Here is a 27,213-nt window from a genome sequence, read left to right as displayed (position 1 = left end):
CTCACCTTCACTTTGCTTTGCTGGTCAGTCAGAACACCAGCCATGTGATTAGGAAAACTATCATAACACAGAAACACAATCCTCATGCCCCATCCTCTAGCCAAACAGGGTATTTTAAATCACCAGACAAATTATAACATAATTTGCTATCTTTCCTGACTTTTTTTTTTTTTAACAGAATGTTGCATAGTTAATCACATTTCTGCATTTTGCTGTTTTTCATGATCTGGAAGTTCTCTTGAATTCTTGTTTCCTTGATTTATATGTAGTCATATAAATTTGAAAAAAAATAAAGGCAACCCATTTATCACTTGCTTAAGGCAGTGGGCGGGTACTGAGGGGAGTGTGGCCCCTGAACTCAGAGCTTTTAGAATCTCCAGGACACTGAAGCCTGTGCAGTCTGTGGGGAGAGAAGAAATCAAATTTAGGGTCACTTAATGATTTCTCTAGTGAAATAGCATCCTTGCATATCTTGGGTCACAGTACAAAAAAATAAAGTATTATTTACTACTTTCAGTTAGCCTTTTAAAAATAGATGTTAAGTTAAAAAAATAATGTATAATGTTTCTTTTTGACTTATCCCCCCACAAAAGGTGAATGTCTGTCATAATTCCATCAACCATACATAACCATTTCTTATTTTAATTTAAGTGGAAGATTTAAAAATTAGCTTGGCTAAGAAGGAAAAAGAGGCCTGAGAGGGTATATGAGGATTTATGTAAACAGAAAGAGATCTTTCTAAGAAAACCAAAGCTGCAAAGAATTGGAAACAACTAAAATTATCTTAATATTACCAACAAAGTTTTTTAGAAGTCTGAATGATTGTTAATAGCTATTCTATGCCTGTTTATAGAAAATGTCTTAATTTCACAACTATTATATCATTCTTGTAGGCATACATAACTTCTCAACCTCAACTGACAAAGGCTTGAAGACTGTAATTACTAAAGGAAATGTAATTGCTGCATTCTTCATTTAAAAGCAAATCCCCAATTAGATACTTCTAGGCATCCATCTGTAATACTCTGGCAGAAGCAACACAATCCACAGAACTCCCTGAGTCTGATCCCCCACATTGCAAAATACATAATCTATCAATCCACAGATGGGACAAACTTTCTTGCCTCCAATAATCACACTGAAGCTCATGTTTAGCAAGCCTAACCTGAGCCACCTCTTTTATTCACTTATGACAGTAAGACAGCAAACTATTTTGTCTGTTCTATCAGCTTACTCGTTTTTCATGTGGGCAGAATACAAACTTCAGCTGTAAAGGTTTCACTGAAGCACTGTTTGCAACAGCAGAAAAATACGGGGGAAAAATGCCCATCATGGAAGACTGAGGTGAATAAATGTGTAACATGTATTCAGCGAACCCATATGAGGCCAGTAAAACCAACCCAGCAGCTCCATGTCACCAGCACTATACGGAACCTTCAAGATAACAAAATATCAAGTAACTTCAAGATAAAAAGTCAAGGAAACAAGAATTCAAAAGAACTTCCAGATCATAAAAAACAGCAAAATGCAGAAATGTGATTAACTATGCAACATTCTGTTAAAAAAAAAAAAGTCTGTTCACAGATGTAAATTGTGTTAATGATTCTGTCTTCCTCTTAACACTAGCACTGACGACAAGAAGCTAGTAATGGACACTTCTGTGGGAAGCAGGCAGGTGGCCGGGAGAGACACACTGATTTTTCATTGTCTATCACTTTTGTATACTTTGACTTCAAACTATGAGCCTGTATCATCTACTTTTTAAATTATTTTTTTAGCTGAGATTCTACTAAACTCATCGGACTAGTTCCGAAATTCCATGCTATTTTTCTCAACTTATGAGACAGATGAGTGACAAATCAAAACTGGGTGGCATAAGCCATATATTCACCTGATCTCCAGACTTGGAGAAATAAAGCTTCAAGGGGTTGCTCACCTCCCTTCTCTCACAGCAGGGCTCTTCCTCCACCTCCTGTTACCTTATACTTGGGGGCGCCTCTTCACCCGCTCAGCCTCCCATTTAAATCAGAAGATTCTATGGATTTCTCATTGAAAGACCAGTTTTTAGGACCCTGCTATCTTCACATGCTGTTCTCTGCCTATTATGTCCTTGACTGCTTGGGCCCCTCCCTGTCTTCCAAGGCTAGATTTGCATAACACCTTCTACCAGTCCTTCCCTGGGTAGAATTCCATTCTTTGTTCTCCAAGCTGTGCCATATTTCATTTGTACATCTACTGTCACTCATCATATTTTGCCTTATTTACATATGAGTCACTTTGAGAGTAGGGGAAAGTATTGTTCACAGCTTTGCCCTCCAGCGTGCTGAAAATAGCACTTTTGGAAGGTTTTGAATTAAGTGTTAATACAAAACCTCCTGGAATGCTATCGAATCTATATTATTCTAAGTTGTCTTGTACAAAGATAACTTTTAGAGATTCCAATATGCTAAATAATAGCTAGCAGCGTTTGCAAACTGACAGAGGATCAGTTTTTGTTCTGCCTTGCTTAGCCTTGGCAGGCAGTGTTTCTGAAAAAATTTTATCTGAATGCCTTTGAACAGGGCTCAAGATGCATCCATTTTGATAAAGGCTCCACCACCTGCTCACTCAGTAATTTGTCAGACCACTGGGGAGAGTTTGAGACGGTGACTTCTACTGAGTGACTAAAGCGCAAACTACGCACTAGACAATAAAGGAAATTTACAGTGCACACATAAAGCCAGGAAGGTCAAAATGATCATATGAAAACTGCAGAGGAAAGATGGAAGAAATAAAGTATGAAGTTCAACTAAGAAATAAGAATATCAACAGTTAGAAATGATAAACTAGAATGAGGCAAGACTTCTGAGAAGAAAAGGAAAGTTTCTTAAAAATTTATAATCTTCACAGAAAAATCAACAGGCTTTAGGTAATGTTTTACAAAGAGGTATTATTAATCTTGGAATGTGAACATGGATCCTGCAAGAAGAAAATTCTAGGGGAAAAAGTCATTAAACAATATTAGTAGTTACATAAGTACAATAGAGGTTCCTTCTCAAAGGCTTATCTATATTTTAGACTAAAAGAAGGTATCGAACATTGCACTATAATCCTAAAGCACTACTCACATCATTTTGAATTGTTTACCTGCTGACTCAAGAGCAAAACTAGATGTGAAATTAAACAAGAGACGTGAGCTGAGTTCTCTTCTCCCTTCTTTGGTACTATGTGTGGTGTCTTTGCACAGCAGAGAAACAGGAACTTCACTCTACTGCCCTCTGTTAAAGAACTCTTCGTTGGAAGGACCAGGAGACTTCATCGCCAGCCCACAGAGTTCATAAATCCCACTGCTTCCTGATGAAGCACAGTGGGAATAATTACAACAAATGAGTTGTACATAACGTTGTAAACGTAGAGGATTAATCTCTCAGTCATTTACAGCCTACTCTCAAGGCCAAGTGAGAACTTGCAAGGGAAAGAGACAAGATCCCAGGGGCCACAGTCAATCCAAGCGACAGGCTGTACATTTGCCAACGAGTGACTTCTCTGCTCACTTTGGGATTCAAGTGCAAGGTGAGAGCGAAGGTCTTTCACCAAAATACTGTTGATCTGCCCACCCTGCAATGATCTAATAAACGAAACCAGAGTCTAGGCCATGTGAATGCTTGCTTATCGTGAACGGGCAAACTGGAAACCTTGTTTAAAAACGGGATCACTAACAGGAGAAATCTTGAGTTAAAACAGGGCTGCCTCTTGACTGACATCAAAGGGAACCACCGAATCGCGAGGTAAAAAAGCATCAAGAAAGGAAACAGCCTGGTTGTTGTTTCACTAAATAGCGCCCCGAAAGGGCTGTCTACGTTACTTTAAAAAAAAAAGAAAAAGAAAGAAAAGAAAAGAAAAAAGTTGTGCGACACCGTCTGTCTCCGAACGGGAATGCCCAAACACACCCAAATGCTGTAAGACGGCCCCCAAACTCCCACACCTGCCCGAGTCAGAGAGGCCCTTCCCCGGCCCCATCCCACCCTCGGGGTAACGCCCGCGACCCGGGCCCCGGCCGCGGGAGGTCGCCGTGCTCCCTCCGGGGGATCTAGCGCCCCGCCGCGCCCCCTCCCTCCAGCCCCGCACCCCCGGGCTCGGCGCAGGAGCCCAGGCCCGGCCACGCCCCCCCAGGGATAAAGGGTGACATGGCGGCCCCCGCCCTGCCCCCGCGCGCGGCCCGGGGCGGCCTCGCTCACCCACACGAACAGGCTGTCCGAGAGCAGGTACTGGGCCACGTCGCGGGCCCGCGGGCTCCCGGCGGCCAGTGGGGCGGGCGCGTCGGGCTGCAACTGGGCCGTTAGCGGCTCCGGTTCGCCGGGCCCGGCCTCGGGCTGGCTGAGGGCGCGGTAGGCGCTGACGATGGTGCCGATCAGGGCCAGGCCGCTGAGGCCCGTGTAGGTGCGGAGGCTGGGCCAAGGGAAGCGCTCGAGGAAGAGCAGCGGCATGGCGGCCGCGGCGGCCTCCCGCCCCCAGGGATCCCCGCGCTGCGGCCAGGCGCCCTGCGGCGGCCTCGCAAACGGCGCCCACTGGCTCTGGCGTCGCCGCCGCCGCCACGCCGGGCCGCTCCGGGCCGCTCCTGGCTGCTCGCACCACTCCGCCCCGCGCCGCTCCCGCTGCTGCCCCTGCCGGCGCGGAAGAGCCTCGGCGGGCTCGGGGCGGGCCGCCGCCGCCGCCGCCGCCGCCAGCGGGACGCGGGCGGGACGGGCGCAGGGGCGCGGCCTTCGTCCCCCGCCCCCAGCGGTCGCGCCGCCGCCCCGCGGGCACGGGCCGGGCCTCAGGCCCAGGGGACCGACACCCAGCAGCATCCTTCGCTATAGCCGGGCCACCGGCCCGTGACACCTGGGCGCACACGGACCCGCGGGCGTTGACGCCCCCGCCCCGCCCGGTTACCCCTGAGCAGCTTCCCGGGAGTCCTAAAAGGAACAAGGTGTTCAGGAAATAATAGAAGCCCTGACAACCCTCCCCCCAAGAGAGAATACTAATCGGCAGTCTTAAATTTGTATTTTCAACTGGCCTCCAGCAAAACCTTTAAAAACAAAGCCAATTGAGAAAATAAAGTGTTCCCTCATACACTGCATTTCAAAGTGTAAAATGGTGCAGCTTCTTTGGAAAGTTATGTCGAAGGTAAACACAAGTGACTATTTGACCTAGGAATTACACACCTCGTTTTATAGCCAAGAGGAATGAAAATACACATCCACACAAAACTCTTACACAAATGTGGACAGCAGCAGGGAACTCAGAGGGTAATAACCCTAATGTTCATCAAGTGATGAGTGGGTAAATGTGGGCAACCTATACAATGGAATATTATTTAGTTATAAAAACAAAGTGCTGATACATGAATGGATAAACCATCCAGTTCTTGGTAACTGCATACTACTCCATGAGACAGGAAGAGGAGGCTGGACACAGAGGGCATGAATACTTAATGTGCCAGAAAGGCTGGACCATAGTACTGCCTGTCAGTTGAGCTCCCAAGCTGAAAAGGTAGCAGAGGCAGTAACACTAGACTTTAAGAGGTCCATCCTACAGCGAAGTTCATGATGAAAGCTAGAGACCTCCCCCACCCCACCCGCGTTTTAGGGTACCACTAATGCCTTCTATATTAGAGACTCTGAGTAGACCCTTCCCTCTCAAGTGATTGACAGACTGAACTTCCTGCCATCTTTGTTGGATGGTGGCTGATTTGGCCTCAAAGGAAATGTCATTTCAGATGAAGCAGTTTATGCAGAGTAAGATTCACACCTAGATACATTATTTTCATTTTAAAATTGATTTTTACCATCCTGTGACTGGCTAGTTTTGTTGTTGCTTAAGATTCTCAGAATCCTAGGAGGTGAACTTCACCATCTAACCCAGTAACCTTAACTGTATTGCCATACATTTCTGCTGGTTTATGAGCTGGACCAATGTGCTCTACTGCTAAAGCTATCAAAGAGGGAAAAAAAAAATAATGGAGACATTTCCCTTTTTATCTTGTCTTTCATATGTACTTTTCATAAGTCTTTGGTGCCTGCTACAAATACACAGTAGTAAAATTTTCAAAATAACTTTATCAGATTTTGTTTAATGTTATAAAGGTTCAAAGGTTACGGTTTTATCATACATACACATAATCCCATATTTTAGGTAAACTGTTCCTATCTAAGACACTGAATTAATTACACAAACTACATAAGCAGCAAGCATGATATGTCACAGAAATTCCAGGCAAGTTTGAGAAAAACATGAAAGGAGTCAACATTTTCTGCAGATGAGCAGAGCCCTCGATGACATGAAAGACATGCAGTTAATAACTCATCTCTGTTCCAACTTCCAAATCCCAGTCCTCAGGCTCCAAATCCAGTGACCTCTTCAACTGCAGGAAACCAAATCCTCTAAGAACATAAGGCACAATAGGGCAGGAAGGGGAAAAGAGAATCAACAGCCCAGGCCATCCGGTCCTCAGCCACTGACACTGAAAAAGAACCCTCCAAGGTTACTACTGACACACCATGATCAGCAACCCCACACGCAGGAAGGACTATCCAAAACAATCAAAGAGTCATTCTGTTTTAAATATTTTTATTGAAATGACAATAAAATAAAAAAACAGTGACCTTTTTTAATCAAACTCTTGCTTTACAAATACAAAAATATAACCAAAACTTCAAACAGTTTCTTTTTTACATTTCCTATAAACAATACCAAAGAGTTCTCAAAGCCAAACTATTTGGGGCTTGTACACTACAACATGTGAACACAGTAACCAAAAGTTTGTTTTTTGCTATTCTGCGGTGCTGGGATGGAACCCAGGGCCTTAGGCATTCTAGGTAAGCACTCTACCAGTGAGCTGTTAAACCCTGGCCAAAGTTAGTTCTGAAATACATTGATCTTATGTAGAACAATGCATAATCAACATATTTTCCCAACTTATCTCCAAATTCCTCACTAAAATACAAAATATACCTAAACTGGCTTAATCTAGACTTACCCAGATTTTAGTAAGTTTTTCTCAAAACAGGCTTAATAAATAGCAGTATTAAGATACATTTATGCCTCAAGTCAAATTGCAGTACTGTTTCTCATATTTAAACAACAAAAGCAGAGTCCAGTTTAACCTGAATAACTTGTTTGATGACAAACAAGTGGAATATGGGAAGATCACATCTTATATTCTAGAAGTCAAATAAGCCTTCTTTGCAGTAAGTGTCTGAAGCACCTTAGCGATCCACATACTGTTCCAAACCCTATGAACTGGCAAAAACATTAAGTTTAGGAACTCAAATAAGTAAAAGCTACCTTACAGCAGCATTTCATCTCAAGTGACTGAGAAGGAACTTTTAAAAATAAAGTCATTAAGAATGCTAAACTGATTATTGCTGGCTTAATGAATCTGCCAGACCTCTAGCTCTCATTTGTAATTAAACACAGAAAAAAACAGATCTGCTAATTTGATTATAATTTGTCCAAATGCAATGCTAATTTAATGGAACTTTGAAATATCCTAAGTAAATGCTAGTTGCAAGGTATGACAATGATGAAAAAAAAAATTCTCTTCCAGATATGCTGTTAGTGGTACACATTCATGTAAAGAATTATCATAATGCCACTTAAAATATTACCTGCTTTTTACAAAAATCACAATGGTTTCCATCACTTAGGAAAAAAAACTTTACTTATCTTCAAAGGGATATAAGTCAATCCTAAATATGACTTCAAACAACTGAGTAAAACTTTTAAAAATTTTCCACTATTCTATTAAACATTTCCTAGTGTCATTTAGTAGTTTTATATAGAACATGCAGTGCTAGGATTTCTCAGGGAAAATATGACTACATACACCGTGGTTGTACAATGCAAAAGAGAGCTTCCATTTGTACACACACCTGGAATATAGTAGGTACTCAATAATGTCTGTTAATCAAGAGTTTATTTTAAAACTCTACAGTATTTAATATATACATCATTGGAATGCACAATTTAAGACTCAGCTCCTGAAGAAATGGGTTAAGAAGTTATATACCAAAAGATCTAATGTCAAACAGTACCCTGTACTCTCTTCTAATACTCATAGGAGCAAACTCAAAATAGAAAGTAGGATCTAATTATACTTGGCCAAAGAGTTTTAAAACTTTGTATTTGTGTGATTCGAATTTTACATTCAAAGCCAGACCTATTACATCCCAAGCTTAGTAAGAGCCACCTAAATCAAAGATTTTGCTCCCTGGGCCCCAGCATATAGATGACTTACTCACTTACATTGGAAAGAAGTGACCAAGACAGAATTTTCTAGGTTAAAGTTTAAATTACAAAGGACAAGAGTGGCCTTGAATCAGATGTCTCTTCACTTAAACACTTCTTACTGACAGTACTCTATAAATCACAACCAGAAAAGGTCTACCTTTCACCACCTTCCCAGAATAACAAGGGCTGACATCTGAAATGTGGTCACTGGAGTTTTTCACTGAGATGCCAAAGCAATCATGGTAGATGAGCTCAATCAACCCATATCCTTCTCTGCCTTCCCTAATCTGAATGATTAGCTGGACTCTAATGAGTAAAACTATACTAAATTAGAAATACCGTAAGTGTAAACCAGAGGGGCAAGACTGGTGGCCCTTGAGAGAAGAGGACTAGCCACAGAACTAGTGGCTTTCTCAAAGAAAATCAGTTATCATCCTTGGTTATGAAGACTGATGCTCATGACATGGGCACAGTTACAGTCACTACTTTACAACCATGTAAAGGCTGGACTTGGTTTTTAATTCCTCAGTCACTCTTGCCTGATTTTCTCAAGCCTAAATAGAGAACAATATAAGACCTACCTTTGACATTATTCAATATTCAGAAACTAATCTTGTGATGAGTACCATAAAAAATATTAAGAACTCATTAAAAGTTCATTTCTGAGCCAGGCATGGTGGTACACACCTGTAATCTCAGCACACGGGAGGCTGAAGTAGAAGGATTTTGAGTTCAAGGTCAGCCAGGGCTTCTCAGACCCTAACTCAAAAAATAAAAAAAATAAAAATTCATTTCTGCCTATCTAGTAAAAACTTACCAATCTACATCTTGCAAGATTTCCTTTACATTAAGCCTACAGTCAACAAGTCTGTAATAAAGCATACACAAAATACTCTGACATTAAGTAATGACACAAAGTCCTTTGTCCTAAACTTCTTTATACTTCCTGTAATTTGATCCTAATTGGCAATCTTCCTAAAAGTTTTTCTTTTTGTCAAATTTGGTATTCTTAAGACAGGTAAAATCTGTGCCCTGCTGTGTCCCAAGAGTTCAGTTGATTCAGATTATTCCAAAATATTTTTGAAAGGCTTTGTCACTTGCTATAACCAAGTTTTCATCTCTATGGATATAACCTCAAGTTAATTGAGATAACTATAATCTAAGAGTTCAAAACCTAATAGTTCCCCCCCATGGCTCTAAGAATAACTAAGACACAATTTCACAACATCATAAATAAAACTCCCATTACACGAAGAAAAAAAACCCTAATGGAGCTCTTTTAATACCAATTTCCATGAGTAATGACCCAGCCAACTCGAATGGTTTCAGAGTTTAAGATCTGTGTTTATGAACTAAGATCTTTATGACTATAAAACATATTGATCAGTTAATTACTAGGAGTTCTCTATAATAGAATTCACTAGAGTGTAAAGTTGGATACAGGATTTGCACCTTGAACTCAATCACATAAATCTAGTTCCCAAAAGTAATCCTCCTCACAAAGATCTGCAACAATCTTGGAGCATATGCCCAAGAATTGAAGCAAGGGTCCCCTAAACTAGACTGACCTAATCTACCATTGTGTCCAAACATTCAGCAGCCTAAAGGGGAAACAAAAATGATCCTCAACTGTAAGATTTTTCAAAGTTTAATGAGAAATTTAAAAAAAAATACAAATAGAAAGAAGTTTACTTTCTTTAATGTTGTACAAAAAAGTGTAAGTAGAACCAAAAGTTAATAAACACTATCACATTTGTTTACACCACTATCTCACTATCTAGTTGTTCATATTAACTTTACTATTCAAACCATAGGAAATAGGTGGCAATTTAGGGATTGGGAAAGAGATAAAACCAAAAAAACTTCTACCACATTTATTCTTCCACACTGTATAGCTGTGCTCACAGAGACGGCTTCTTTAACTTCTCCTCTGTGCAGGAATTCAGTTATATATAAAATTGAACCTGAATTTTAAAAAGAACAATACCTTTATTAAAATCAGTATTAGTTACAGAGTTTCCACCTTAGATGAAGGAAGTTTATCTGGACATTTCTATCTTCTCGTGACATGTTTAGTTAGCACTTTCTATACCAAGAAAGTTTTCCCTTGCTAGCCATACCTTATACACATTAAGTGTTGCTTAATATTTATAACAAAAAACATTAAGAGAGTAAATTTAACTAATTATTCACTAGTAAGTATCTTCATACTTCCAGCACCTGACAAAAGTTTAAACAAAATGAACATGACTTCCCCCCACAATGCCATACTTCAATTTGTAATCTATTAAGAGGCCAAAGTAGAGGAACAAATGATAAAATTTGATTATTGACCAAATAGAAAGGCCAATTACACTCTCACCAAGCTTTCACAGAAGATTAAAAACACTACTAGGATTGTTTTAAACTAGCGTTTATTACTTGGCAGGCACGTGGGCACTGTTCTAAGCACTTTTTATATGTTATTTAAACTTGGTCCCCACAATCATCCTACAAAGGGACTACCATCCCCATTTGCAGATGAAGAAACAAACAGGTATAAGCTTGTCCAAGTCATATTACTAACAAATATTAAAGATAGAATTCAAATCCAAACACTGACTGCAAAATCTACATTCTATTTTTTTTTAAGTAAGTGTAGCAATGGTGGATGTTCTACTCATTATGTGTTTGCTAAGTTTTTTTGTTTCATTGGTTATGGTTCTTTTTGTGATACTAGGGTATCACAACTCAGGACTTCATACTTGCTAGGCATGTACTGTACCGCTTGAACCACACTTCCATTCTTAACCACCACAGAATTCTGTAATTCTTAATCAACGGCTGCCCCTGAGGACCTCAACCAGAGTGAGCCAACTTTAAAAAAAAAAAAGCATTTCTTGGACTGAGGATGTGTGGCGCAAGTGGTAGAGCACTTATCCAGCAAGCACAAGGCCCTGAGAGAGGGAGGAAAGGACAGAGGAAGGAAATAAATAAAATATCATTTCTCATAACTCAATCTGCCTAAAAACTCAATGTAAAGTTTTTTACTCCAATGTAAAAAACTAGGATCTAACTCCACATCCCCCAATTTAGGCCTAAACATGGTTAAGTTTCTAAAAGGAAAGAGAACACATTACAGCAAAAGATTAAAATCTGCATATTCTCATATTTCTATACCATGGACTATTGTAAAACCGTCCTTTGAATAAAGACTAGAAACTTAACTGCGGAGAATATCAGATCTGGAGAAGAGGAGTTACATAAATATCAGAACATCATGCTACAATTTAAGAGTCTGGGACATGTTTAGCCCTATTTTACCTATGGGTTGCATGTGATGTAAAAATCTATCTCTCACCTTAAGTCTCCTTAAACAAAAACTTTATGAAATTATTCTCAAGTAACTAAACTATGAATATTTAAAACTTGACGATTTATATGGATTAATCACAAAATGTTCAACTTTTCATACCTGCTCAACAGCTGAGGGAGACTAGAAATGATGGGTCCATATCCTGGTGCATTGTCATACAATTCAAACAGTGGTGCAGCTACCAGCTTGTAATTTTTAGGAACTGCAAACAAAGCTAAAAATGAACAAAACAGTATTCATTTTGTATAACTTCTCATATAATTACTGCTTCCAATTCACTTTTAATTTACTAAGAATTTTATATTTGAGAAAAACTCTTAAGGTAAAAGATAATTCTCATTAATATATTTTGGGTGTGTCTTCTAAACTAGAAGTAACTGATACTCTCAAGAGATACATTTCATTAGCACACAAGAGCACCTTTCTAAGTGCTGGCTCTGGGAAAAAGAAAAGAATAGCTGTGGGTTTCTAACTTATTTTGAATTCCATTACAAACTCCATTATAAGAAATGAAATAATTACTTACTAAAACAGGTCTCAAGTTTTTTTAAAGAATCTCTTGAGGTTTTCACTAGTTTATCACAATGTGATACCCGCAGCTAAACGATTACTAAAAATGTCATAATGCATGATGGCAAACATTCACCATTCAGGAGACTGAGGTAAGAGGATTATAAATTTGAGGCCACCCTGGGCTACACAGCAGGACCCTGTCTTAAAAAAAAAAAAAAAAAAAACAAAACCTATCATCTGGTATTTTAGACTCTAGTTAAATTTACTCCACCCACCCCATGACTGGCACAAATAAGAGAAATAGGTAATTCTGCATATACATGTACTTTTTGTTTTACAATAAATCTGAAATCTTCAAGGAACGTAGAGGAAACACAAACAAAGGTAGTCTTGAAAGTACTCTACAAAAGGTTTTAGATGGCTATCTTCAAAATAAAATAACTGGAAGCTGGTAGAGTGGCTCAAGAGGCAGACTGCCTACCTAGCAAGCATGAGTTCAAACTCAAGTACCTTCAAATATAAAAAATTTTCAAAAATAACTTACCTTTCTCTTGAAGCTGAACCAAAAACAACTTCTTATGTTCCTTAGGTTTTGTAATATGTGCAGGAATATATGGATACTAAAATAACAATGAGAATAATTTGCAGTTTTCAAAGTCACCATTTTTTACAACTCCACTCCTTTATTATCAACTTCCCCATTTCAGACACACAAAGCTCAATTATGAACCCTTCTGAAGCTGTTCTTCATATCCTGAACATGATTTTACTGTAACATTACCCCATGGCTTCGTTTATTTCTTTACATGTTTACTCCCCAATATAGTATAAACTGCTAGCAGTATATTACTTTTTAGTTTCCCCTGATCAGGACTGAGTGTCTCACAAAGGTACTAGCAAATCAGTGCTTTCATCCATACAAAATAACAAGTAGTAGTAGCAGTAGTTCAATCATTCAAGACAACTTATAGGTATTGGACTTGAGAGATTTATAACAGTAAAGTTTGATTCTAATTAGTGTTTATAATAAAAATTGCTGTTTTAAAATATTATTACTAAGTTAAATGCTCTAGAATCCTGATGTGAACATGTTTACTACAGTAAAAGTTTAAGTATAGTTTGGGATATTTGACAACATGCTCTTTGCTTCTTCCCTTACACCTCCCCTCCCCCGCAAATGCTTTAGGAACTCCAAATGATAGCTAAGTAGAGTTCTGCCAGCTGTCAGTCTAACTGCTTGGTAAAATATATATATGAGAATTAAAAAGGATGAAGAAAGTTAGATAGGAAAACAGCTACTCAAGCATGAATAATTTTGACACAGAGAACAACAAAAAAATCTGGTAAAGATTTTTCTGTTTTTTTCCCCTGCCGTGTATGTTATAAAAACCTTTCCTATTGGACTATGAGCACATGATAAAAGCGAGAGCACACAAGGGAGGGGTGAGGATAGGTAAGACATCTAAAAAACTAGCTAGCATTTGTTGCCCTTAACGCAGAGAAACTAAAGCAGATACCTTAAAGCAACTGAGGCCAATAGGAAAAGGGGACCAGGAACTAGAGAAAAGGTTAGATTAAGAAGTATTCACCTAGAAGGTAACACACATGCACAGGAAATCAATGTGAGTCAATGCCCTGTATAGCTATCCTTATCTCAACCAGCAAAAACCCTTGTTCCTTCCTATTATTGCTTATACTCTCTCTACAACAAAATTAGAAATAAGGGCAAAATAGTTTCTGCTGGGTATTGAGGGGGGGGAGAGGGAGGGGGCGGAGTGGGTGGTAAGGGAGGGGGTGGGGGCAGGGGGGAGAAATGAACCAAGCCTTGTATGCACATATGAATAATAAAACAAAAACGAAAAAAAAAAAAACAACCTTTCCTATATCTCCCCAAATACATTCAGAAATCTACTTTGCTTCTGGAGTCATATGTGAGGGCAGAGACATTTTTAAATGCTGAAAATAGATAACAAGGACAGAGCAGAATAAAAGCCACGGCTGCCAGAAGGAGGTAGTGTCATCACACATGTTTTGCACAGGAACTTTTGCAAAAAAAGGTCAAGTACCTTTCCCAAGATTACTCAGCTAAGTAGTAAATTCAGAACTCAACAGCATCTATTCAACTCTTACCTAATTATAAAAGCCTGTTATTTCCCAATGTATTACTCACTGGCTCCTAACCAGTATTCAAGTTAGCATAATTACAAACACCAGAGCCACCCCTAAGGTACAATAAATTAAGGCAACTACCCCAGGCTTTGGAGGTCCACTACAATATCAAGCAAATCACAATATACTTTATATACTTGTATGAAAACAGAACAATGAAACCTGTTGTGAGAGAGAATGATGGTGAACCTAACAAGGTACACTGCAGCAAGTATGGAAAAGTCACACTGAAATCCCCCTCTACTAGGCTAATAAAAATGTTAAAAGAAAAAAATCAGACACATTAGTAGCACAGAGACAAAGAGGTGAGAAGTGGCTTGAACAGCACATGCTGAAAAATGCCTATAGCTCATATCCAACAAGCCATGACCAAAGTAAGTTGGTTACACTAATTTTCTTCTACTTGAGCCTAAAAGTTCCTGGGTTTTTTGGGTTGTTTTTGTTTTTGTTTTTGTTGATACTGGAACTAAGTCAGTTGTCTGCTTCCCCAAATGCCCAGCATATACAATTGAACACTGACCTGAGGAGGTTCAAAATTTGGTCTCCACCAGTTACCAATGCAGTCATCAATGACCCAGTCTTGCAGAACTCCATCTTGACGACCCAGTATCTGTTAAAAGAAATGCTACAGTTAGTAAACTACATATACATATTCATGAACACCCTTCTTTTGATGAAGACAGCATTGCTGGCAACACTCCTATTACAGACATACGGTGAGTTAGTGTGCCTTCCTTATAGATTTCTTTCCTTCTCTATAATTTTACTTATTTTTATTCATGTCGCTCTGCCCATAATATGGAATACACACTATAAATTCAAAATTAGTGTGTCATTGGCATTACAACTCTTTGTTTTCCTCTTATGAGTGATATTGGAGATTGAACCCTCAAGAGAAGGCTGCTGAGGGCTGGGATATAGCTCAGTGGTAGAGTGCTTGTCTGGCATGTGAGGTCCTGGGTTTGTTCCCTAGCACTGCAGAGAAAAGGGAGTGGGGGAGAGGGACAGACTGCTTATTAAGAAAATCAAATAAAATCCAAAGATACATCTCTCCCAAAAGATGGCAAACTGAAACTTAGAAACAAAAGAAATGTAAAGAAACAAGGCATGACTCAGCCAAAACTTCGTAACTCTTCAATAACTGAAATTAAAGATATTAAAATGGCTACAAAGCCAAAAAGTTCATAAGTCTAGCTTTTAAAATAATCAATGACCTCAAACAAAATTCAAATAAAGAGATGAATGAAGTTAGATGAAAAACTCAACTTAGTCAAGAAATTCAGCAAAGTGAAATCTTGGAAATGAAAAGTTCAATAAATCAAATAAAAACCTGAATACAAAGTATCGCAACAGACTAGGCCACATGGAAAAAAAGAATGTCAAGGACTGAAAAAATGCTGAGGAATAATTACATTCAGATAGCTATAAAGAAAAGAATTATGATCACAACACCCAAGACCAAACCTACAAATTTGTGGTGTAAAAGAGGGAACCAAGACTATAGTGTAGAAAATTTACTCAATGAAGTTATAGCAGAAAATTTCCCAAATCCAGGGAAAGAAATGGACAAAAGGAATTTAGAACACCAAAAAGACTAGAAAAGAACCTTTCCATGTCATATTGTAATCGGAATGCCAAAAGTACAGAACAAAGAAAGACCCAGTTACTACTTGGGAGGCAAAGATAGGAGGATCATGGTTCAAGGCCAACTCAGCAAGTTAATAAGACTCTGTGGCAAAAACGAGTTGAGCCTGATGATACACAACTGTAATCCCAGCTACTTGGAAGACAAAGGTAGGAGGATCACAGTCTGAGGCCAGCCCAGGAAAAATTGCAAAACCCTATCCAAAAAACAAACTAAAAGGAAAAAGACTGTGGGTATGGCTCAACTAGCAGTGTGCTGTGCTAGCCCAGAACCTCAAAAAATTAAAAAATACTGAAAGTTCCAAGAGAAACACCGAGTTACCTCTAAAGGCAAACTCAGAATAATAGCAGGCCTCTCAGCAGAAACCCTAAAGGTCAGGAGAGCATGGACTGATGTATTTCAAGCCCTGAAAAAAAATAACAGCCATCCAAGACTACTCTATCCAGCAGTTACCCTTTAAAAATGAAAGAAGAAATAAAAACCTTCCATGACAAACAAAAACTAAAGCAATTCATGACCACTAAACCAACACTGCAGAAGATACTTAAAGGAGTATCACACACAGAAGAGGCAGAAAGATAAAAACAAGTACAAGAACTCAGGAAAGAACAAATCTCACTATGAAAACAAGTTAAAAAAAAAAAGTAAGAAGTAGGGAATAAACTATTTTTTGTAGGGGGAAGGGACTGGGGTTTGAACTTGAGGCTTGTGCTTGCTATACAGGTACTCTACCACTTGAACCACACAGCCAGCACCCCTTGATTTTAGTTGGTTTTGAGATGGCGTTTTGCTTTACATAGAGGCCAGCCTGGACTACAATCCTCTTTATGCCTCTTGTGTATCTGGGATGACAGGAGCATGCCACAATACCCACCAAGCCATTGATGGAGACTGTAGTTTTTGCCCAGGGCTAGCCTTAAACCACAATCTTCTCAATTGCCACCTCCCACATATACAGGATTACAGACATGAGTCACTGTGTCCCAGCCTCAGAAGTAACATTTTTAAATCAATAAATCAGGAAATTTTAAGATAATGGGGGAAGTTAGTACATTCCACTCAATAATAACCCTACACGTAAACAATCTTAACTCTCCAATTAAAAGATGCAGATTTGCTGAATGGATTAAAAATTAAGATCCAATCGCTTACTGTCTATAAGAAACCTCACAGGCAAAGATACACATAGACTGAAAACGAAAGGAAGGAAAACAATATTCCAAGCAAATGGAATCCAAAAATAAGCAGGACTGCAAGACAAGATTAAACACAAGAGTAAAGGTCACAGCATGTTAATAAAGTGAGCAATCCACCAAGAAAATGTAACAGTTGTAAATATCTATGCACCTAATGTTGATTCATCCGATTTCATAATACATGCTATCGGACACAAAGGGACACACAGATACAGATGTAATAATAGGGGTGACTTCGTACCCCACTTACATCAATAGATGGCTCATCCAGATAAAAATCAAAGAAACTTCAGAGTTAAACTGCAACACAGATTAAATGAATTTAACAGATTTCCACAGAATACTCCACTCAATTGCTGTGGAATACCCATTTTCCTCTGAGGATCATGGAACTTTCTCTAAAATAGATCACATTTCAAGCCATGGAGCAAGTCTTAATGCACAAAAACTGAAATCATTTCTTATATCTTATCAAAGCATAAGGGAATAAAATTAGAAATCGCTACCAAGAAAAGCTACAGAAACTATACAAATGCACAGAGTCCGAACAATATACTTTTGGATGAGCAATGTGTCACTGCAGAAATCAGGAAGGAAATTTAAAAATTCCTAGAATCAAATGAAAATCAATCTACAACTAAAGTCAGGCATGGTGGTTCAAACCTGTAATGCCAGTACTCAGGATGCACAGGTAGGAGGACCCAGAATTTGAGACAAGCCTGAGGTATATATCTAGACCCTGTCTCAAAACAAACAAAATGGCTCACACCTGTAAATCCTAGCTACTCAGGAGGGAGAGATCAGGAGGATCACAGTTTAACGCCAGCCCCAGGCAAACAGTTTGCATGACCCTATCTTGGACAAAAAAAAAAAAAAAAAAAAAAAATCACAAAAGAAGGCTAGTGCCTATCTAGCAATTGTGAGGCCCTGTGCTGCCAAAACAAACAAACCAAGTCCCACAACTGACCAAAATCTTTGGGATAAGCAAAGGCAGTTCTAAGAAGGAAGTTTATCATGGTGAGTTAAAAAATTTAAAAATCAGGTAACTTTTAAAGAAATAACCTAATGATACACCTCAAGGCCTTAGAAAAACAAGAACAAGCCAAACCCAAAATTAGTAGAAAAAATAAGTATCAGGGTGGAAGCTAAGGAAATGATGGAAACTAAATGAATAAAACAAAGAGGTGGTTCTTTGAAAAGGTTAAATCAAGAAGATATAAGCAATGTAAACAGATCTATAACCTGCATAAGATTGAAGCAATAACAAAGAATCTCCCAACAAAGAAAAGCTCAGGACTGTCGAAATTGCTGAATTCTACCAGACCTTTAAAGAGTAAGACCAATGCTCCTCAAACTATTTTATAAAACAAAAATGGAAGAGATGCTTCCAAATTCATTCTATGCAACCAACATTACTCCAATACCAAAACTAAGTAAGAACACTGCCCAATATCCCTGGCGAATATTAAAGAAGTCATCTATAAAACACTTGCAAACTGACCTCAGCCACACAGTAAAAAGATCATATATCATACTTTGGTTTCATTCCAGGGATGCAAGTATAGTTCAATATACACAGATCGAAAAACACTGAAATAGCACATAAATATGATCAAGAACAAAAATCACTGCTGGAGGCATGGCTCAAGTGGTAAAACACCTGCACAGCAAGCATGAGGCCCTGAGTTCAAACCCCAGGACCTCCCCACACCTCCAAAAAAATCACAAGACCATCTCAAGAGATGAAGAAAAAGCCTTTGACAAAATTCAACATTCCTTCATGGTAAAAGCCCTGAAGGAACTAAAAACAGAAGGATTATACTTCAATGTAATTAAGGCTATACAGGACAGGCCAATAGCCAACATTATACTAAATGGGAAAAAAGTGAAAGCATTTTAGGAAACAAAGCATGAATAAGACAAGGGTGTCCACTCTCTCTATTCTTACTCAATGCGCTTAGCCAAATCTATAGGCAAGAAAAAAGAAAAACAGGAAAGAAAGAAATCAAATTATCTTTACATGCAGACGAATATAATCCTGTACTTAAAAGACCCCTAAAAGCTGGGTACAGTAGCTCATGCCTGTAATCCTAGCTACTGAGGAAATGAAGATTGGGAGAATTGCAGTTCAAGGCAAGCCCCAGCAAAAAGTTTGTGAAACCCCATCTCAACCAGTAAAAAGCTAGATGTGGTGGCCTATGCTGTCATTCCAGCTCCATGAGAAATATAAATAAAGGAGGACTGCAGTCCAGGCCAGCTCACACATGAAAGCAAGACCCTATTCAAAAAGTAACTAATACTAAAAGAGCTGGTGGCAAGGCTCAAGTGGTAGAGAGCTTATCTAGCAAACACAAGGCCCTGAGAGTTCAAACTCCAATACCCACCCAAGTCCTCCTAAAGACTCCATCAGGAAACTCTCAGATCTGACACATATTTTCAGCAAAGTAGCAGGATACAAAAATCAACATACAGAAGCCAGTAGCTTTTCTATATACCAATAACATGTGAGGAAGAAATAGGAAAACAATCCTACTTAGAATAATATCAAAAAAAGGGAGGGGGGAAGGGGTGGGAGGGGGAGAGGACGGGAAGGAAGGGAGGGGAGGTCATGTAGGAGGTGAAGAACTGAAGAAAGAAATTAAAGACACTAGAAGATGGACAGACCTTTCATGTTTATTGGTCAGCAGAATTAATATCGTGAAAATGGCTCTATCACCAAAAGTGACCTACAGATTCAAAGCAATCCCCATCAAAATCCCAATGGCATTCTTCACAGAAATAGAAAAAAAAAAGAAAAATCCTAAAATTCAAATAAAGTATAAAAACCCCAAATAACCAAAGCAACCCTGAGCAAAAAGCTGGAGGTACCACAAAACCTGACTTCAAATTATATTACAGAGCCAATACTCTGTACTGTACTGGTACAAAAACTGACACAAAAAAGAATGGGATATAGGAGAGGACCCAGAAATAAACCCATCCTGTCACCCGATTCTCAAGAAAGGTGTGGAAAATGCGCATAAGAGAAAAGACAGTCTCTTCTTCAACAAATGGTGCTGGGAAAACTGAGTATCATATAAAAGACTGAAACTAGATCTCTATTTCTTACCCTGCACAAAAATCAATTCAAAATGGATCAAAGACCTTAATGTAAGAACTGAAACTTTGAAATTACTAGGGAAAAACAGTTCAAGATATAGGCACGAGCAATGACTTTCTGAATAGGTCTCCATTAGCTCAGGAAGTGATAGCAAGGTCAAAAGCTTCTTCACAGCAAGGCAAGTGAAGAGACAGTCTACAAAATGGGAGAAAATCTTTCCCAGCTATTCATCCGACAAAGAATTAATATCCAAAATACTCTTACTCAAAAAATTAAAGAACAAATAATCCAATCAATAGATGGGCAAATGAACTGAACACACAAATCTCAAAAGTAGCACAAATGGCTAAAAAAACATGAAAAAAATGTTCATTATCTTTAGTCATCCAGGAAATACAAATCGAAATGGCACTGAGATGCCAACTCATTCCAGTCAGAATGGCTGTCATCAAGAAAACCAACAACAAATACCGAAGAGGATGCAAGGAAAAAAGAATCCTTATACATTGATGGTGGGAATGTACATTAGTGCAGCCACTAAGAAATTACTGCCTTAGGAGCCAGCCACACCACTCCTGGACACATATACCCAACAGAATCAAAGACACCATGCAATACAGATACCTGTACAGCCATGTTAATGGGGCACTATTCACAATAGCCAAGTTATGGAAACAGTCTAAGTGTCCATCAACAGATAAATTAATAAAGAAAATGTGGGGGCTGGTAGAGTGGCTCAAGTGATAGAGCCCTTGTCTAGCAAGCAAAAGCCCTGAATTCAAGCCACAGTACCACCACCAAAAAAAAAAACCAAAAAATGTGGTATCCATATACAATGGTGCAATGGAGTACTGTTCAGCCAGAAATAAACTTCACTACAATAAATAAATAAATAAACAAGGAAAACATTACTTTTATAAATAGAAGGGAGACTGTGGAGAGGAAGCATGTTAGCAGGAGGGAAGACAAAGAGGGTAATGGGAGAGTGAGTGTGATCAAAGTATACTACATACACGTTAAAAAAAAAAAACTTTCTTCACAATGCTAGTGATAGATGGTTATCTGCACATATTAGAGTGTGAAGTAATAAGGTGACTGTCACCTCTGCATGCATGAGTGACAGGGCTATGTTATCTTTAGGAAGACACCATCAGCATCCAGACAGCATCACTTGGAGTTTTTCTTAGACTGGTCACTCACTCTAGAAGCACAATCTCCGACTTCTACCTGCAGCATGTAAGCCTAACTGTTACCATTCTGTCTGCCAGGAAGAGACTTTTTGTTTAGTTCTGCTCTGTACTAGATGCTCCTACTCTGCTTCTCAGCCCAAGTCCTAGGACTGTTCTTATTAAAGACAGAAACTTTCACTTATTCTCCCCATCTCCTAAACCTTCTCATTGCTAAGTGTTCTCTGATACAATTGCTACAGGTTGAATCAGTCTTTGCCTACTGTACAGAATGGGAAAGACAACCTAGGTATGTAAACACATACTACATAGACTTTTTACCAATCCAGTTTCCAGCTAATGCATGTGCCTACTTCCCAGGCACCTCACACCCTCAATTCCTCAGCCTTTCGGGTGTTCTTCAGTGCTGGATTCTGGACTGCCCTCCTTCTGGGCTGAGGTTTCTGCTAAGTCAGTTACGATTTTCCCAACTGCTTTCTAGCGCCGCCCCCCACTTCCAATTTTTTTTCATGCTATTGGTCTCATTTTGTGCTTTTTCAATCCTACCAGATTCATATCTTTTTTAAAGATACTTTCTGCTTTTTTGGTGGAGTTTTCAGAAAAAGCAGAGGTGAAGGAGTAAGTTCAATCTACCATATTTAAGTGAAGTACAAACACAGCATATTTAAGAATTATAATGCCCTTTAAAAAGTACTAGAAACCAGGTATGGTAGTACATGCCTGACTCTTAGTACTCAAGAAACAGGGAGAATCACAAGTTCAAGTACAGGTTGAGCTCACAGGGAGAACTTCTCTTAAACCAAAAAACCAGTAAGTCAATAATAGTAGAATTACAGGTCATTTTTAGTTTTGTTTTGCCTTTGCTTTTTTGTGTGCCAAGGTTTTGCAGAGTATATTAATTTCATAATTAAGGGGGCAGCCAGGGAGACTGCATGCTAAGAAAAGAAAAACATTTAATAACAAAAACAGTCTACAATCTCAAAAGCCTCCAATACGTATGCATCTGGCTCCAAATCTTCAGAGGCAGACGTCAGAATGACAGTTAAAATTTGGGCAAGGGGATGCTGGTGGAGTGGCTCAAGTGATAAGAGTGCCTGCCTAATAAGCATGAGGCCCTGAGTTCAAAACCCAGTACAGCCAAAAAAAAAAAAAGTGTGTGGGTGGGGGGGGTGTTAAAAATCTAAAAGGCTCATTTCTATAATCCCAGCTACTAGAGAGGCCAGCCCTGGGGAAAAATGTGAAACCCTACCCAAAAAATAACTAAAGCAAAAAAGGGCTGGGGGCATGGCTCAAGTGGTAGAGTACCTGCCTAGCAAGTATGAAATTAAGTTCAAACCCCAGTGCCACCAAAACAAAACAAAACAAAAAAAACCCCTAAAGTTATTGCACTTAATGTACTTAGAACAGAGTCTAACAAAGTAAGTGCTCAATAAATGCATGTTTTTAATGTATCATGATTATTATATCAACTTATCAATTTTTTAAATGTTCAGATAAATTAAATGTAAGTTCAATTTGTAGAAAATAATCATAGCAACATTTGAATTTAAGTTGTACGTACTGAAAACTAAATACTCAAACTTATCTTTTTCACAAAACAAGACCTAGTTATTTATAAGTGATGGTATTCAGGTGGACACTATCAAAGTGGTTGAATAGAAAAATACCTCTGTCATTAAGCGTTTTAGTCCTTCAACTTCATCTTCTCCTGGGTTAAGTTCACCACCAGGTCTGTATAAAGGTTAAGAATTTCAGCTTTCAACTTAATACAGTTTGAGGAAAACACGTAGAATACAATAATAGTTATTTCTATCAAGGAACTAAGCAAAACATATTTCAATGTCACATAAGGCAATCAAAGCAAATTCCAATAGCAGGGGAAAGAATATGCTGGAAAGAGGAATTGATAATGTTAACTCACAACACTAACAGTATACAGTCCTAGTTTTACACCGAAAAACAAAATATGTAACATAACATAAACAATAACATAATTACTGGCCAGCAATCCATCCCAATCTCCTCTCTGGAAGCTACCTGGTGATAATGGAATCTGAACATTCTTACAGAGCAATAGAACACATTCTTTAGGTCTAACAAATAGGACATTTTTCAAGAATGTCAATCTAAGTTTTTGAGACCTTTCTTTTTGGCATAATTTGATCAAATAGTGTGTATCAAAAATATATTTAAAGGGTTATGAACTCAAATAATTAAAATATTAAACTAGAATAGGAAACAGCATCCTAAGAAAGACAAAGTATCAATTATTCTTAATGCAACACAGACAGCTTGAAACTGGGCTTACATTGATCTATTTCATTAACATGAACAATATACAGAAACATGCAGAGTTCTAGTTATGAAAGTAAATGCACACTGCACTGGAAGAAAATTATATTTTTTCCACAAAGATAACATTACTAGCAGTATTTGTTGAAATGGCTAAGGGCTAAAATTGTATTCCAAAGTTGCATAAGACAATCATCCAACTAAACTTGTGTCTTGCTGTTAATTTTCAACAACACTTACAATTTGAAGAAAGTTGTTCCCAACTGTAGCAGTAAAACATGGGGTAGTCGATGCTCATGTACAATCAGAACCCCTTCTACAGTCCTCCTCATTCCAATTTTATCAAATTCCTCCCTCATGCGCTGAAATCTGGCTGCAACAGAGCTGTCCTTCTCATAGAGGGGCTCTTTTGTACCAAAAGTATAATTGGTAAGAGGATACCTGTGATCCAAAGACAAACATCTTAGCATGAGAACTGGTCAACATATTTATCACAACAGACACCAATCACACATAAAGAAACCATAGTCAAAAGTGTATCTATTGTGCTCAAAGATATTATTTGTCCAAAATTACACAACTAGCTCATCAGATGGCAGAGGTAAGAATCTTGTTCTCTGGATCTCTTCAAGTCAAAGCTCCAAGAGATCAAGTGACTACCCCATAAATGAACTTTGAAGCATTGATAACAGAGCCTAAGATCCTTAAGTGCTTACAGGAATGGTTATGTATAAATATTGGTAATCCTCTGATTTTTCAATCATGGTTGCTATACCAATAAAAACTAACCTGGCTCCTCTGACAACTAATCTAATCTGAAATTCTATTAAATTATCAGTGCTAATGGCTAATCTCTTTTTTTCCTATGTGCTAAGCCACCACTATCCATCAGTATCGCTCCAATTATTTATTTCTCTCAACCAACTATCCTCAAATTTTCCTAGCACAACCCTTTCTTTCTCAGATCAACTTTTTTGTGTTTTCTTTCCCCTATCAACCTACTAAGAAGCCTTTCTAGCCTTCTACATTTATTCTATTCAGTACCCTTATTCTTCCCTTCTCATTTGAATCTTCTATCCATATTTAAGTTGACTATCCTCTCTCCCATTATCAAGAAATCAAAATATGGCTTATAGTGCCAAAGACAAATTTCATCTTGCCTAATAAAGACCAAGTTTTTCCTAAAAGATAGTTTAAAATCCTATATTTATATTTCATCACACATAATTTATAAACCTTGATTATAAGCCTTTCAGTGAGAAAGTTTTAGCCACATACGGCTACTGTCAAAGTATCAAAAGTCCTTGACATTAACAGTCAACTATATAACTAACCCATTCAGTTGTTCCTGAAAAGATAAACCAAGGTTGCTAAAAAGAAAATCCCAATTTCAGAAACCAAATTCTAGGCATAAATGAAACAGCCCTAATATAATGGAAATATGTCATTCTCCAGACTCCTTGATTTTATAAAGAACTTCTCCAGTAGATCCAAAGCCATCACTGTTAGCAGGAAGTTATTTCACTCCTACGTCCTAAGTTCAAGAAAGAAGTAAGGACAGCCACAACACATTTTTATCTCCAAGAGCCAGTTCCCACATCAGATGAAATGTTAAAATTTTCAGCTGTGAAATCAGAGTGCCAGCCCAGCCCAGACAGATACTTTATTCTTATCCAGTGAGCATCATAAAGCAAGGTCTACCTCTTATTTCCTCACCACTGTATTCCTAGCTTTATGCACACACTACCTGGTGCATGCAATATCATCTAAATGAAAACATACTGAGAGTGAATGTTTTCAATTTAATAGATCATTACTCACCCAGGTGAAGTTCACCACACTGAATACTGTATTTATATAGGAGAGGAAAAGTACTGTAAATCAACCCATAACTTTGATGGAGCAAAGATTAAAACACTTTGCTGCAAGCACAACCACTTTGCTAATTCTGTATAATGATCTGGTGCAAACTGATCCAATAATCAAAGAAAAATTTAAACCTATGGATTGTAGTTCAGATCATTAAACCCAAAAATTGTGCCTTCACTTATTTATTCATTCATTCGTTTATTCATTCATTTATTTGAAGGGCTGGGGATGAATCCAGGGCCTTGCACACACTATACTAGGCAAGAACTCTTTCCTAGCCCTTTCACGCTTTTTTTTTTAATTTGCCTTTTATTGGGACTTTTATGAGGGTTTTTAACAATGTAATAGGAAATTAAAATGCTACTACATTGTTAACTTAATAGATACAAAGGTTAATAGACACTAATTCCAAATTTTACAAATTTCACATTATCTAAAGTTCCAAGGCAGTATCTGTTTTTCCAAAAACAATAAACATCTTTTCAATTTCAAGTCTTTTTGGGGGGGGGAGGGGATCATTTATTTGAGTATAAAACAGCGAAACACCTAAAGTGTTTTTAACACCACTATCAGCAAATTCTTATACTTTTAAAACACGTAAATGTCCTCCATCAGGGACAGCACCATGCTGTCTCAAAAATTCTCTCACAAACGTCCAAAGAAGCATATTGACAATTTGATCAGCTAGACACATCCCACACACCAATTACTTGAGAGTGACCTCGAAATGCAATGGCCTACTTCAAGAGAAAGGTGTGTTGAAAATAAAATACCGCCCACAAATGTGTTCTCTGGGGCAACATTCCGGCTCCTTCCACTGTCTAAAAGCCTACCACCAACAGCGTCCATACCTACTGGGTGCCTGAGATGCGGTCGCTAAGGGAGACAGAACAGGTGAATGCGCGGAGCAGATCCGAGCAGATGATTAAAATGAGTATTCGTTAGGTGTAATACTGTACAAACCTTAAAAAAAAAAAAAAGTAGGCCTGTGCATCACAGGTAGATCTCAAAAGCTTGCTGTATTAGAGAAAACTGCAAAAAATGATTACTACTTTGTACCATCCGTTACCAATAAAAACACACAAAGCAAACACCGTACACGTGCTGTGAAAGCATAAACACCGGACCGTTGGAGTAAAAAGCACATTTTTGAAGTTGGTTATCTCTGGAAAGGGGGGCAAAGGATGAATTCAAAGCAAACTTGGGTTTTACCCATAATGACTGAATACAGGAGAAAGGGAACAAAAAAGTAAACTTCTTAAGTGGGGAATCTCCGCCCTTGGACGGAAGATCGGAGGAAGAGGCCTCTCTGAGCGAGAGAAGCGTCGGCGCCGTGGGGAGGCGGGGAGCCCGCCGACGCGTCAGGAACGCGCGGGAATGAGCTGCCTGTAGGAGCTCTCTCCCTCCAGCTGAAGGATGCCCGCGAATGCCGCCCGGCACTTACAGGTTGATGGTGCGCTCCAGGGTGAGGGGCTTGGTCTGCTGGATGTACTTGTTGCCGAACTGGTTGACCCCACGGGGCCAGCCCGTCTGCGAGCGATTGGGCGGTACCACAGACATGCTGGCGAGTTTCAGCACGGGAGGAGAACAGAAAGCAACGGAAAGGGGGAGACTTGCCCCGTGCGGGCAGCGGTTAT

The 27,213-nt window shown here is 38.8% G+C and overlaps 2 protein-coding genes across 3 annotated transcripts in view; both read right to left on the bottom strand.

Annotated features, from left to right (window-relative positions):
- Amfr (autocrine motility factor receptor) overlaps positions 1-4,574 on the bottom strand; it is a 43,993-nt gene extending 39,419 nt beyond the window's left edge. The window contains exon 1 of the mRNA XM_020185588.2: positions 4,218-4,574. Coding sequence (XP_020041177.1) covers positions 4,218-4,466 — 249 coding nt within the window. The 5' untranslated portion in view covers positions 4,467-4,574. The remainder of the gene's footprint in view (positions 1-4,217) is intronic.
- A 1,997-nt stretch (positions 4,575-6,571) lies between these two features.
- Nudt21 (nudix hydrolase 21) lies at positions 6,572-27,151 on the bottom strand. 2 transcript variants are annotated; one of them, XM_020185598.2, is made up of 7 exons: positions 27,021-27,151; positions 23,948-24,148; positions 23,083-23,146; positions 14,808-14,897; positions 12,663-12,738; positions 11,705-11,819; positions 6,572-10,214 (listed from the first exon to the last, which is right to left on the bottom strand). In XM_020185598.2, exons 1-7 carry the CDS (start codon positions 27,134-27,136, stop codon positions 10,193-10,195), a joined length of 684 nt encoding a protein of 227 aa, XP_020041187.1. In that variant the 5' UTR covers positions 27,137-27,151; the 3' UTR covers positions 6,572-10,192. The 2 variants fall into 2 exon arrangements, with proteins under 2 accessions (XP_020041187.1, XP_073912079.1); XM_074055978.1 differs by having other exon boundaries at positions 11,705-11,807.
- Between the last annotated feature and the right edge of the window lie 62 nt (positions 27,152-27,213).

This window comes from Castor canadensis, chromosome 15 (assembly GCF_047511655.1).
Source record: "Castor canadensis chromosome 15, mCasCan1.hap1v2, whole genome shotgun sequence".
Classification (NCBI taxonomy): Eukaryota; Metazoa; Chordata; class Mammalia; order Rodentia; family Castoridae; genus Castor; species Castor canadensis.
The sequence above is the reverse complement of the archived record's forward strand: the minus strand, read 5'-3'. Positions and strand labels throughout refer to the sequence as shown.